General features: G+C 38.5%; 1 protein-coding gene across 1 annotated transcript; it reads left to right on the forward strand.

The window, feature by feature from the left end:
* The first annotated feature begins 5,645 nt into the window (after nt 1-5,645).
* Nucleotides 5,646-8,338, forward strand: LOC118249100 (parvalbumin, thymic CPV3). The gene is made up of 4 exons (XM_035548750.1): nt 5,646-5,706; nt 6,080-6,212; nt 6,636-6,745; nt 8,313-8,338. The coding sequence occupies exons 1-4, from the start codon at nt 5,646-5,648 to the stop codon at nt 8,336-8,338; spliced, it is 330 nt and encodes a 109-aa protein (XP_035404643.1).
* The last annotated feature ends 6,780 nt before the right edge of the window (nt 8,339-15,118 follow it).

Below are 15,118 nucleotides of genomic sequence, written 5' to 3' on the forward strand. Positions count from 1 at the left end.
GACCATAAACATGCATTCCCACTCAGCTCCCTTAAGTGAAGAATGCTCTTCTGGAGTGATAAATTCTTACGTCTGGGACTATGAGCCCATATTCAGCAGATGTTTCTATCCAACGCTTTCCACCTGTCTTTAAATATGTGGTTGACTGTTGTCAGTGGAATTTTGTTCTGCTTCCCCTCTATTTAGAAGGGCATTTCTGTTTAACAAGTGACTTTAGATGAATACTTATGATAAGGTTAACTGATTTATAGGGCAGTTTTTATTTTTATACATTATTAAGGGTTACACATCCTCGTATACAACATCCATATACAACTGACTACTGCTGAAGTCAATTGTAGAAATCCCACTGATACCAATGAGGAGAGGCAGTAAACACAGAAATAGTTGGAAACACTTCAGTGTTACTTGCTTTATTTTACTGTGGCTTGGTACACCGTCGGTCATAGTGAAATACAGCCACGTGTAAAAGGCCTTTGGTAACAGTATAGTACTGCTGTACAGATCTGTTACAGGCCACAAAAGGCAGCATCCAGAATCTTTGACAGTCTTTAACCTTAGGGCACAGTTACTTTTTAAAATGCACAGAAAATCTGAACAATTTACACTTTCAAATATAAGTCCATCTGATACTACCTACAATGCTGACAGCAGTCAAAAACATCTTAGACAATTATGTTTAGGGTCACAGTGAGAAAACAGTGTTACTGAGTCACAGAAGCACTTACAAGTACATTTGAAGACAAACACATAGCATATATAATGCTAGCAGAGATCTTCCAGGACAGCTTTTTAAGTGGAAAAGTATTATGATCAGAACCATCTCTATGAACTAGCTATGTTATTAATGTTAGCATGTTATCATTTTGAAATTTTCTCATTTACACACAATGATAAGGACATAACTTGCACTGGGGAAAGCACACGCGACATTGCTCCTAACACACAAGAAATACCTGTCTCTGTTTAGCTCCAGACCCACAGTGCCGTGGGATGTATCCTGTAGCTTGGATTCAACAGTCCAGATCTCTGCTCAGTCTTCTGGGTAATATCCTCTGCTTGCTGCAAAGGCAAAAAAAGCTTCGTCACTGAGGCTTCTGAGGCCTGGATTTCATCGTTCATTGTAATAATGTGAAGTACAAAATAAAACTCAGATACTAAACCATGTTCTTAAACCTCTCTGCTAAATGTGGTAAGACTATGGCCCAAGAGGCCACTCATAGGATTCTGTAATTTTTTCTATACAATTAGAGCATGTACTTTGAGAGACAGCTTGAAGCAGCAAGATGTAACACACGTCATTGCAGAGACCCTTTCCAGTGATAGCAGCTATATTCACACTGAGATTTTTTGCCATCACCACTGAGACATCAGCATTCATGACCAACCACATAGGTTGATGAGTATCTGTTTTAGTTACTTCCACGCTCACTACAAAGGCAGACTCTGTTATCCAGGATCATGATACAACTGTTCTAGCCCTAACGCTACCAGGGCTGAAAGATGGAATTGTTTGGGGTTTAGAACAGCTGCTACAGCATCTCTTTACACTACCGTAGTTGGTCTCAGGTTAACACCTCTCCTCTGATCTCATCTGAGACAACTCCTGACATTACTTCGCATCTGCTTCAAGTCATGTCTTGGGTTGATTTACCAATTAACTGTACTTTATACCAAACAGAACAGAAAGAGTACAAGACTTGTCCACAACCTGTCAATTATTTACTAAAATACAACTTGCCTCTACATATTAGTTAATGGTACTTGATTTTTTTGTTGTTGTTTCTGTCAGATTTCACTGAAAATGAATTTATTTCAAGGTAAAAAGTAGAAGACTGCTACCAAGAACTTATCAATATGAACATTCTGTATTTTTCAGAACTACATCTTCAAGTTCACTTCTAGAGGTTTGAAGCAAACAAACACAAAAAGGCGCTAATATTCCTGTAATGCATAATGCATGCAGAGACATCTCAGGAGGAAAAGAACAGAAGTAAGTTATGGAAGTACATAAATCTTAGGAAGAAAAACTCAACAGCACTTCCAAAACTCCATAGTAGAGCAAAAACAAACAAACAAAAACATCAAAATAAATATTTTTTCTTGTAATTTGCAGGAACAAGTGCAACCATTCCTGGAAACTGCAATACTCAGATTCTGTATCAGAATTTGCACTATTGTAAACTGCTCATTACCTAGCAACTGCTCTTCTTGTGGAATAAGTATTTTTTTTCTATAGCATTACATTTCCTGCACATTATCTTTTATAAATATTCTTTTACGGTTCTTAGTTTTTGAGCCCCTACAGTGATTACAGTCAACTAATTTAACACATATCCCACAAGTAAGGAAAGCAACCAAATAGTTTAGCTGTACGATAGATTACCAAGTTAAGATGTCCCTTTATATAATATAGTCATCCCTGATTATTTCGTTCTTATTGTAGTAGAGGGAAACCTGTACTTCAGATGCAGTCTCATTAATAAATAAATAAATACCAGTAACCCTAGATTCCCACCTGTATCAATATACAGTGACATCAACTTGATTCTGAAATTCAGCTGTTTTAGGCTTTTGTAAGTCATCTTTCAGGCAGGATTAGCATCACTTCCATTGTCAGCATTGAATTTCAAATGTTACAATACCCCTGCATAAGCAATAATAATGAACCTATTGTAGCAATTAGCTCATTTCTATTTGACATCATATTTTAATATAACATTCATTCTGATTACTTTACTGTTGTCGAATACTCTCTGCCACATGTAGAAACATTTCAGAACCCTGTGTGCCACAACAGAGCGTATGAGCTAACCCGAGGCCATTCTTTGAGCATTTGCTGCTTATACTTTAATACAATGCCTGAATAAGTTGCAGACATATTTTGAGCTTGAGTATTATTTACTTACCTTTATCTCATCATTTGCTTCTACATCATTGGCTTTTAATAATTAGTGAAGTATGACAAGTCAAAGATTTACAGAAAGCTAGCAGCTCAGCAAGCAGTTTGTAGGTGCAAGAAAAAATAAAGGAAGGCTACTATGAAGTCCAGCAGTGAAATTCTGCTCTCAGTAAAATCAATAGCATTATTACAGAGGTCAAAAAAACCTTTCCTGTAGAAACATCTTTGTTATAAAATATATCAAAGGGAAGCAGTATGAAGGCCTATGAAATCTCATATTAACATGAGATGGACATAAAGGAGAAAATTCGCAATGCAGTGTAAAAATGTACATACAGTGATGGGAATTATTTCAGAGTGGATCTGCAGAAAGCATGTATGCACTTCATTCCTATTGCAGATTATAACAGCATGCAAATCTTAGGTAGGAAGCAATATGAACATACCGTACTAAGCAAAGAGGAAAGAACATTAAATGGAAACATTAAAGAAAGAACATTAAATGGAAAGAACATTAAGAGACCTGAGATCGGATCTTCAATATATACAAATCAGCATTGTTCATTCGGTTTTCTTCAGACAATTCTAATTTGCTTCAGCCAATGATTCTTAGATTTAATAGGAAGGAGTCCTTCCAGGTCACTATAAACAGTTTTCATACTGAAAGAAATAGAAGAAAGCATTCTTCTATGCAGCTGGTATTTGGGATGCTTTATCGTTATGTCTGATTATTTGTGATTTACACCTTTTTTTTTTGTACAAAAGAGATATCAAAAAAAGGGTAAAACTGTAATTAACTGATGTTTGCTTTCTCATGTTATTTGTAATTTATATTTCTCTACCCAATTTCACATAAACAGATGCTATGCCTAACTGCTCTCACTGACATTACATAAATGAGTAAAACTACCACATTCCATAAAGTTATACCAATGTGAAAAAGAACCATCTTAGATGTACTACTACTCTATTTCACTGCTCAATTTATAACTTTTGCCACTATTAAAAACAACGAAAACAAAAAACAGTGTTCTGGTATTAAGAGAACATTAATTTACATACCATAATAGACCATTATACAATAAACTAAATACATGTGTTCTTTTATTGGACTTCATCCTAGAGTCTTGTCCACATAAACCCCCTTAATGATGAAATAGATTATATTTTCTCAGAAGGAAAACCTCATTTCTGCTGTTCCAATTTTTTTTTTCCCTCCAAAATTAATGATCTCGAAAAACACACACACAAAAGTCCATTATTATATACCTGCAATTTTATTTTCTCATTAGGGAAATTGAGTATGTGTGTTGTAAACTGTACATACCTCTATCTCCACAACAGCAAAGTCTGATTCCTATGATTTCAAGTAAATCTATTATTGATTTCGTATAATTTAAAATAATTGAAATAAATTATTAAGTAGACCATAAATAATCTTCCAAGGATACAGACAAGAAGATTAGCTTATTCAGCTTTGCTTAGTTACTTGGTTGTGCTGTCAAGGAACGCACTGGTTTCTGTTCTATCCCCAACTAGGGACGGCACTGTAATTTAAAAAACAGTCAGGACACATGAAATGAAGCCTACTGTAGAAAGATTCCCCTAAATTATGCCACACTTCCCTCTACCCCAGTGACAAGTTATCTTTGTCAGAAGGACAAACTGTCACCTCAAATCTTTCATCTCCAACTTCCTTTATATGCTCCAAAGGTCAGACAGACTTCAGGAAACCAACCTAGTTCCATTTCATAAGGCTTTGACTGCTGGAGTCAGCTTCCAGCAAGCAACTGGAAGGTCCAGAGGTTAACTGAAAATCTTTAGCACGCTTGGAGTTGGAAAGACTATGTTTTGATGGCAGAGTCATAATTAATTAATCCCAAGTGGATTTATTAAAAACATTGTTCTTCTTGTCCATGTTATAAGATATAAATAGAAAGAAAAGTTTAATTAGTTCAGGAAGAAATTTGAGCTAGGTCTCAAATCAAACATTTGATCCATGAAACAGTAACCTAAGTAGTGGTTATTGTCACCTTTTGAATCCTTTATAAGTCAGAGTGGCAAGCCAGAGCCAACAATACTATTTTGCCTGGTATCTCCTCAGCTATATTTCCTTACCTAGCTGAGAAAACTATAAAGGTGAGCAGCTGACTTGAGATTGGTTAAATGACATGACTGTGTAGAGCTGCACCAGTAGTAAGTACAATAACCACTGCTCTAAGATTTTAATTGCTGGAATTACATGTGGATGGACCTTCTGTAGATAAGTATGTTTTCTTTTTATTCTTCAGAGCTGTTGGGGGAGAAAACAGAAGCAAACATTCTTGACTTTATTGTTTCCCACTGTCTATACTGTTATTTGTATTGCCAAATGCCACGCATTCCAGTAAGAGTCATTGATAGATTAATGGTAATATTGAGTTTACTATGATGTACTTAACCAGGATGCAGGCAATAGATCAAAAAAGATTAAAAAATTGTACATCAACTCACAATACTGTTTACGTGATCCATCTCATTAAAAAGTATTATTTCAGCAGTACTATTTTTAAAGAAGTAGCATACTAGATCTTCTAATTTGCTTAGGAACAGCAGCAATTTCAGTCTGATCAAATAGGTTCATCTACCTTTAGAAATCATTAGCCATATAGTATTCCTCAAAACATTAAAAAAACAATTTGCTGTAAGATGCATTTGCATTTCATAAATCTGTTTGCAATATATTATTTTGAACAGGTTTAAGATGAGCCTCGCAGACATTCTAAGCCCTTCTGACATTGCTGCTGCTCTGCGGGACTGCCAAGGTGAGAAAACAAAACTCTAAAAATCTATTATTTTGTGTAACACATGGGAAGTCTAATTCAGTTGCAAAAGCATACGGGACAAGCACATACTCTCAACAGACTTCTGTAGTCTCCTTCCGTAGCAGCTGTCACAGTATACTTGTTCATGAGATTTCTATTTGTGGGTGGTTTGAGATTGTTCGTAACCTATCGCCCTGTGATTTCTTGATGTTTACCAGGGTATTGTGCAGTATAGCAAAATGTATTCTTTGTCAGTCTTCACCTACTGTTCATGTTTAGAACAATTAAAACATAACAAAGCTGCATCCTCAGACCATTTAGGAGCAGTAAACACAGTGGTCTGGGGTTAATTTATTTATTAATTTATTTTCAGCTCCAGATTCCTTTAGTCCCAAAAAATTCTTTCAGATCAGTGGGATGTCTAAAAAGAGCAGCAGCCAGCTCAAGGAGATCTTCCAGATTCTCGACAATGACCAAAGTGGCTTTATCGAGGAAGATGAGCTCAAGTAAGGATTTTCTGTGTTACTTTAACTAGTAAGAGCCTATCCACAAATTACCACTTTTTTCTTTCCAGAACTGTTCCATAAAGGGGTGTCTCAGGTTATGCTAAACATTGAAAAACCCTTCAGCAGGTTGTGAATGGTGCATTTGAGTAGACAATCCCTACAGTCAAAGCCAAATTAGTAAATACCTGCCGTTACTGCTTAGTATAGAAAAAAAATAATAACTCCCTGGGGCTGGATTTTGGTAGTGGGCAGAATCCAATGTATCAGGGCCGGACTTACAAAGCAGAATCGTACATGAAGAAAATTTACCCTCCAGTGTTTATGGTAGATAACTTATTTACAGATAGCTATCAGTGTGATAATACAGCCAACAAAAGAATTGTATGATCTGAAAAATCATAATCAAAGGTGCTTTCCACCTAGGTATTTCCTTCAGAGGTTTGAGTGTGGAGCCCGAGTGTTAACTGCCTCAGAAACCAAGACTTTCTTGGCAGCTGCAGACCATGATGGGGACGGTAAAATTGGGGCTGAAGGTATTTATTTCTATATAGAACTAAGATCCTCAAGATATGTTGTAAGTAATGCGTGATTCTCTTTTATATTGATGGTACATTAATGTACCTCCAGTTATTTTTTGCTGAAACCCCTTCAGCACTGACCTCTATGAATACAGAAATGGTCCCTGACCTTACAGCTTCATCTCTGCAACTCCTCATGCATAAGCAAGTCAAAAAGAAAAATAAAAAAAACTACCCAGCTGCTCTAAGGAGCTTCCTCACTGCCACCCATAAATTTCCAGTTACTTTGCAAGGAACAGCTCCCTGTTTCTCCTCCCACCTACTCTGATGTAAAGCATCACCAGTTCACTTGTGCTACACGCACGTGAAACAAGGACAAAAGAACCAGCCCTGCACAGCAGAATCACCAGCACATTCAAAGACTCATTTACAGCAGTATCCCCCTAAAGAAATGCTACTAGTTTCAGTGAAATCACTCTCAATGTGCAGGAGCTAGCAGCATACAGTTGACTATTAGTTTTGCATAATAAGGAGAACAGCATGATCAAGTGTCACTACCCCGACATGAGATACCACAGAAGGGTCTGTGTGTGCAGATGGAGGTTTTTTACCTCCGGTGCCGGGCTACGCATCAGATAAGAAGCGGCTGTTTTAGGAAGCAGCAGATTGCATCCACCCCCTGGAAACGCTGGTGTGGTTTAATGGCTGCTCAGCGCGAAAACCTCACAATCTCCTAATTCCACCCTTCTGGGTCTCATTTTGGACAGGAAGCACACGCTCACAAAAAAGGCTTGGAGCCAATGGCAGCTTGTCCCACGCGAGCAGCAAGCTGCCCAGCGAGCGTGAAAGGGGCTTAGGGAAGGGCACGCAGGGAATGTGCTGCTGTGCGGACTGCCCAGCTCACTGCGCTAGGGGCACAGGACTCTTCTGCTCCTTTCTTTGGAAGGAATTAAATCCAGTTCCTTAGGAAACATGTCAGAACAACCACACATGATTTATGAAGCAATCTATATATTTAATAGAGTCTTTCTGGGACAGGATTGATCAGATGCTCTTAACTCACAGAAGACAACATTTAAAAAAAAATCTTCCTAATGGTGGTATCTTGTTGAACACCACAATACCACATGAAGCTTCACACATTTTTAGCTTTATCCTCTCATCTAAATAAACAATTCTCAGCTGCCGAAGCACTACAAATAGCTAGTAAGACACATGGACTCACTTTTAATCCTGCTTCAGGTCTGCTTACTCTGATTCTACATTGGCCATTCCATTAACTCTGCCCAGAATCATTATTAAGCAAAGAAAGCTAAAACTATCCTGGGAACTTTATTATTCCTTATAAATGTCAGCAAATCACTGCCTTTCCATCCGCTGTTTGATTAATTAGATTTGTCTGCCTGAACAGGAAATATAGGCAATGTCTCTCTTGCATGCAAGTTTCTTCCATTCTGATAATCTATCAGGTAATTGCTTTCTGTTTATTTTGATTCTAAACCTCTTGATAAGCCATTAATCTTTTCTTCCTAATCCTTTTATTTTACTATTTCTACTGTAAGTATCGTCTTCTTTTTCACAGAATTCCAGGAAATGGTGCAATCTTAGAGGTTCAAAAAGACCAAACAAGATAGAATTGGGATGAATCTGCAAGAAAAACTCCAAAACCTTGAAAATCAGCAGTCCCTTATGTATTTCTCTTGACGGTGTCTGTTATTTGTTCACTGACTTAATAATATAATGAAACACTGATTAATTATTTTTTTTCATTGTGTGGACCATTTACCATGTTCTAAACTCTACTTCACCAGACACTTCCCTTAAAAATATCCAATAAAAATTAATTACTGCAGCTTGTCTGTGTTTTTTTGAACAATAAATGGAAACATGAATTCTTAAACAGAACGTGTTAATCTCTCAAAGATCTTAATCTTATCAGAGCCTCATATATAGATCTGATTGAACTCAGTGGGAGTTCTCCCTACACTAGACTTTCCGTATTAAGCTTGAAGCCCTCAAAACCCTCAGTTCTTAGGCCAAGACTTGGGGCTCAGACATAGCTAGCAGGTAGGTGAGGAGTCATCTCTTACTGACTTCGAAATGAAAAGCAGTATTTTTTATTTTTTGCCTAGGAAATGGTTTCTACATGAGAGTGTTGCAGTTTCAAGCTGTATTTTTTCACATTAACCAACCAAGAGAAGTTAAAAATCATATGCTTTCCTGCGGAAAGAATTAAAAAAAAAAAAAAAAAGGAAAAAAGCCTCTGTGGGCTTAAGGCTTCATATAAACTGTAAGGCTTTAAAAAACATAGGGGAAGCAAAAGATGTCCTTCTTGGTGGTATTTTTTTTAAATTTTTCTCAAAGGGAGGACTAAAAGCATGGAGGAAAGACTTGCAGAAATGCATGTTGAGAAAGCTCCAACATATTCTAGCAGGTATTTCTGGGCTATGTTGCCTAACATAATAGTAATTAAGAAATTCCTCTTAGCCTCAAATGTGTTCATCACTGAAGTGAAAGCATTTAAATACACTAAAGTTTTCTCACTAGACAGCAGCACAAACACAATCATGATTCATCCTTGAGTACTCACACCTCTAATGCCTTCTCTACAGCCAATTACTCTTCTGGGAGCCAAGTACTGAAGAACCAGCCAGAAACATTTACTGCTTTAAACATGTATACATTACCCTACACCTCTTAACAGCTGATGGTTGAAAATAGATTTTTTGTCCTATTTCAAAATGTTTTAAATCACCTTAGTTTAGTTATTCATACACTGGGATACTCAGGACACGTGAGAATTTACAATGATTATGACATTTTTCCTTTTATTGTGGAAAAATAATACTAACAAACTGATAAAAATTTAACACTGAATTTAAATAATATTTCTTAACATTAAGAAATGTTCTCACCTGGCAAAATTCACTAGAGTATCAAGGACTTGAACAAAGCTACTCAGATTTACACAAGATAAGGATCAGACCCATGGAGATTCTCACAGCATAAGATGGATGTCACAGGATATTCACAAGAAATAAAGTTTGTTCTTGGCAATGAAACCGGCCTGATGACAGAAGGGTCTTGGACTAGTTCACATGTAAGTAACAAACTGTTCTCCATTTCACTGGCAATTAACTTTCCTGACCTTGACTAACCATATTACATTAAGCAGGAAAATGCATGTAAAACAAAGAAGTTTCCAGTTGCTGTTGTACTCTGCATTTTATCTCCTCTCAACATCTCAGCCTCTTCACCATGTTCCTACACAAAGAAACCCAGAGGCAAAGTTCAAATTCTGTTATTCTCCACTAAGATGCAACACATTGCTGGAGCCAGTCACTGGACAGGAGGTGGACAGAAGATTTATGCACTGCCCTGACCCAAAAAACGTTTTTCAGTGAAATTAGAACTCTCTTCGTTTTCCAGAAAACAGAATATATTACAGTTGTCTGCATTAGAAGTTCCTGTAAAACATCTGAGCTACAAAACTTACTTAAGACCAATCAAGATGCCAAAGAACAAAAAGACTAGGGAAGCACTTTTTGGCAACTACCCTGATATCTATCTTCTTTTACCCAATTTGTATGTAAAGTCTTTATTATAAACTCGTGCATCCTTACTAGCTTGAAACATGCCTCAGTTGTTTGTTTATAGCTTATTATTTGATACAAGTTGTGTGCTACGGTACCAAACAGGAAAGATACAAGTCACTTACTCTGAGCTATTTTGAGATATCTCTAGCACCCCAAGTACTGCTGTTAAAGAAATCCTTCCATACATTTCCAACACACACACATAAAAAGTACCTGAAAAAAAAGCTCCAAAGTACGGCAGCTACTGCAGCAGATTACTGGTTTCTGTGGGAATTTGCATTTTAATTAAAGGGAAACTCTCTGACGTAGGATTTCTGAAATAGAAGAAACTTTTAAAGTAAAATCAACTTATCATTTCCCTGGGGTCCCTCAGGTACTAAATCATACTTTCAAATGCTGTTGGCCTTGTCTGTAAAACCCATGAAAGTGATATCTCAGATTGGATTTTCTCACTGACAGGGATACCTTTCTGCTCTACGGCCTAAAACAAAATGTCATGGCTAAGCCTCATTCTACAGACATGGTACGCTGAATTCTGATTGCTTTCAAGCAGGGAGGGAGTTGTAACTGAGAAAGCTCCCGCAAAGGGGCCTACTGACTGACAAAGAAGGAAAAAATATATTTACCATATTGTAAGGACACAGTACGTTGCATCATTTATCACATGCATACTGGTGCACACTGAAGAACATGAGCAGCTAATTTCTATAATCATTGTAATAAATGAAATGGAAATAAGGACTGCCTTAATCAAGCATACTCAGTACCAAGATTTGACCAGAGATAGTATTCAGAAATCAGCTACAGCTAACAATCATGTTTACAGACTGCAATCAAATTTGCAACTAGTTACCAGAACTGCCACTTGTAAATTATATTCTAAAACTTTTTACTAGACACAACTATAAAAATACATTTTTAGAAAACACCAGAATACTTATGAGTCCAGCAAGAATACAGGTCTCCTTAGTTCCTTTGCATGTTTACATTATTTACCCCATAATACTCTGTAAAAATATCCTGTGAACAGTTAAAATTAAATTTAAAATATAAAAGAATAAACAGTGGCTTATTCAACCTCTCAGCATGAAAAAAACAATACCATGCCTTAAATACATCAAACTATGACATAATTTCTCATGTAATTCTCTCTCTTTCAAGTCTTGCTGTGATCAGCAGGGAAATAACTAACATATTACTGTTACTCATCTTCAGCGCTGAAATCCTTTTACCTGTTTAGCCCCTTCCTCATCCACTCTTCCCAGCTTTTCTTTCATGGGTACTACAGATTCAGTCTACAGACAATGCCTAGGCTATCCTAACACATTAAACAAATCAAAACATTTAAATATCTCCAGTTTTTCATGAAAGTAGGGTTTTTATTGCTATTCAGTGACTCTGTATCCTTAACTGTAACCAAAACTAGTATAAATTTACTACCTTCCACTATGGAATCTTGGATTCTGCAAAGCATACACAACTGTTATTAAACCATCTCTACTCACCGTGACACTCAAATAGTTGCTCGCATTCCTTGACATCACACTAAGAACAAATCTGGGGGAGATGAACAATGCTCTTCAGAGCAGAGGCAGTACCCTCGCATCTGGCTGCAGTGTTACATTTTCACACAGAGCTACAAAGGCCTGGTACAGAATTAACAAAGCGTGCAGACTAGGGATACACAGGCATTGTGCTTTTTGCTGGATCACAGCACTATTTTGTAATTTATTTGCGAAACTAATCCCAAACTGCTGAGCCCACACATTTGTTAACACATTTAGACCACATACTGTCAATGGAACAGCTATTTGAGCTGTCAGCTGTATTTACTTACAGCTGTCAGCTCCAACACCCGGAGTGATTGATAGTATACCTTTTTGTTAAGTCTGTTACTATGCAGCTGATGGAAATGCTCAGAATAGTACCTAGAAGCAGGCTCAACAAACCAAAACGTATGACTGTACAATGCTGTAGATATTATTTCTTATTCCAACTTTTTTTTAATATAAATTGGAAAGCACTAATGAAGTCCTTAATTATTTGTCTCTTGATGCTGGGGTTGTTCTCTGTCAAATTTCCAAAGTACTTATGCAGCAGCTTAATTTTACGTAACCATGGGCTAGGAATCACATTTCAAACTCAGGGAGATCTGATGCCACTTTGCAAATGCCAAGGTGTGGTGTTACTGCACATACAATTAAGAAGATGGGATGAAATTGGAACCACAATTGAAGTTCCTTCCCACCCTGTTAATGTGTATATTAGAGATGTAATAATTTAAATTAATTGAATCTATTATCACTTCCTCTTTGTAGATTCTCATAAATACTTCCACCAAGAATGATATAAAATTACATGAGAGATTGCACTGAGCGGAACTGTATTTTAGCAATCACTACACATACATTAATTCCCTTCCTAAAGAAAGTTTGGCACGGAAACACCTTCCTTATCAATCACGAGTTACACTGAGTATCCACTGTCCAACCATACATGACTCCCCAGTTCATCCCTTGCAACAGTATTTGTATTACAGCAGTAAACAGGCATCCTAGTCATAGACCAGGATCTTAGTTAAGTCCCGAACAAGCACACATCTAAACGATCATACCAACCCAAACCAAAATCCACAGTCACTATGGTTTTATAGTTTCGTTGGTAAGAAATTAATAAACCTGACTATTTACACCACCAATTTCAAGGATTTCCATGTTTTGCTTAAAGTGAGTGATATAAAGAAATTTAACTTTTCTGGCCTGCCATCCTGATCACCACTGCCCTGCAGTATAGCATGGATAGGGAGGAACTTTTTTTTTTAACTGATATATTCCGTACTGACTGGATGTTCCCAGAAATTGTCTCACCTGTGCAACAACCTTTAAACTGACAGGCCATAACTCCAAATGGTTTATCTGAGCAAAGCACTGAAATTTAACTCACAGCTGTAGGGTAGGAAGCTAGAATTACCATTTTTGGATGCCTAATCCTGAGGCAGATGGTCTGATACTTATTCAACGTGAACTCAGGGCAACCCTGTAGGCCTCATGGCACCAGCACCTTCCCATTCCTGCTTTTTGTGCTGGCCAGGGGCAGGAGTCACTTTAACCTATGGTCTCTCTGAAAAACCGAAATTAAACTACAGATCAGAATCTCTTGGCAGCTTTGGAAACACTTCCTACAGCTGCTTAAGACCTGGCTGACAGTGACTGGAAGCACCGTATGGTGTCCCCCCAACCAGTCCAGTTCACGCAACACCAATAGCTTCTTAGCTCTTAAGAGGTTTGGGTTAAACACCATGAGCACAGGCAGAAGAGGTCACACCCAAGGCAGTGTTGAGCTCCACACCCATGGAAAACAAACCTGCACACATGTACTACCTTCATATGAATTCACATGCTCACACTCTGCCTTGAGCCAGCCTTACAGGCCTCATTCCAGCAGCTTGACTGACACACTATACCTTACAGCCAGCCCAGGACCGCCATTCTGTGCCTCCCCTCCCTCACAGGAGGTATGCCCAGCCATTTTGTGCCTCCCCTCTCTCACAGATGGCAGCCCCTGACATTTTCTGCCTCCCCTCCCACATAGGAGGAATACGCCGCCATTTTGTGTCTCCCCTCCCTCACAGGAGGGGCACCCCGCCATTTTGTGTCTCCCCTCCCTCACAGGAGGCACACCCCGCCATTTTGTGCCTCCCCTCCCTCACAGGAGGCAAATCCCACCATTTTGTGCCTCCCCTCCCTCACAGAAGGCAGCTGTCTCCCTCAGGCTAGGTACCAGGTGGGTTACAGACACAGCATCCCAGCTGGGATGCGAGACAGACCTAAACATTGACCCTGCCAGCCCTGGAGAAAATTGCGTTCCTCTCTCTCTTGCTTACACTGCTCACTTTTTGGGTACAGACTGATTAAATATTAAATTACTGCAGTCTTACATCATCTTTATTTTGCACTGGGCTCACTCAGCACCACGTTGGGTTTTCAGGAATCAACTCACGAGGCTGATTAGACTATCTGGAATGACATCACTAGCGCTGGAAGTACATAGAAACTAAAAGAGCAACGAGAGCAACCAAAATAATGACAAAGTGGAAAATGAAAAACCTAAGAGTGCAAGATGTGCAATTATATTTTTACACCTTTTTTAGGTGGTTAAGTAGGCAATTATGTAACTTTGTTTTTTTTCAGATTCCCAAGCTTCATACTTGTAAGAGATGTATCGCTGCCCTGCACCACGTATCTGTCTCTACTTATAAACTCACACTGAATTTTGATTAAATTGGAATTGAAAGACAGCAGAAAAGCTTTTCAAGTGCTTCATGAGTTAAATGCAGCTACCTAATATGTGCCACACAAAAAATAACCAGAATAAATGTAATGCATCCATTTATGGAGAGAGGATTACCTGCACTACGTGATGCTGGGACGACATGTCCTTCAAGATATTCAAAGTTGTGGATCTCATCTCTCAAACCTTGGTTTTTACCCCTAGAAATAAGGCGTTTCTACTTATTCACCTACTGGGCGTCTTTAAGCAGAAGGGAACTGAACCACACTGTGTTTTTGCCCTTCAGAAAGGGGCAGCTTTGGCCAAACGCTTGGTATTTTGGCACCGGCCAAACCGTCAGGAACCTCTCGCCTGCCGACGGGCTGCTGGAGGCTCCAGCAGGGCTCGGGGATCACCTCTCGCTAAGGGGGACGCCCGCCCCGCTCCCCGACTCCCGCTGCCCCTCACACCACCGGGCCGTGCCCGAGGCAAGGCTGCCCGGCGACGGCCACCTCTCTCTCTC

The sequence above is a fragment of the Cygnus atratus genome, chromosome 15 (genome assembly GCF_013377495.2).
Source record: "Cygnus atratus isolate AKBS03 ecotype Queensland, Australia chromosome 15, CAtr_DNAZoo_HiC_assembly, whole genome shotgun sequence".
NCBI lineage: Eukaryota > Metazoa > Chordata > Aves > Anseriformes > Anatidae > Cygnus > Cygnus atratus.

What these genes read in the sequence shown, in the direction of transcription:
- LOC118249100 (XM_035548750.1), top strand. Translation starts at nt 5,646, where the DNA reads ATGAGCCTCGCAGACATTCTAAGCCCTTCTGACATTGCTGCTGCTCTG. An exon ending in TGCTCTGCGGGACTGCCAAG is followed by an intron (nt 5,707 to 6,079) that starts GTGAGAAAACAA and finishes ATTTATTTTCAG; the next exon opens with CTCCAGATTCCTTTAGTCCC. An exon ending in CGGTAAAATTGGGGCTGAAG is followed by an intron (nt 6,746 to 8,312) that starts GTATTTATTTCT and finishes TCTTTTTCACAG; the next exon opens with AATTCCAGGAAATGGTGCAA.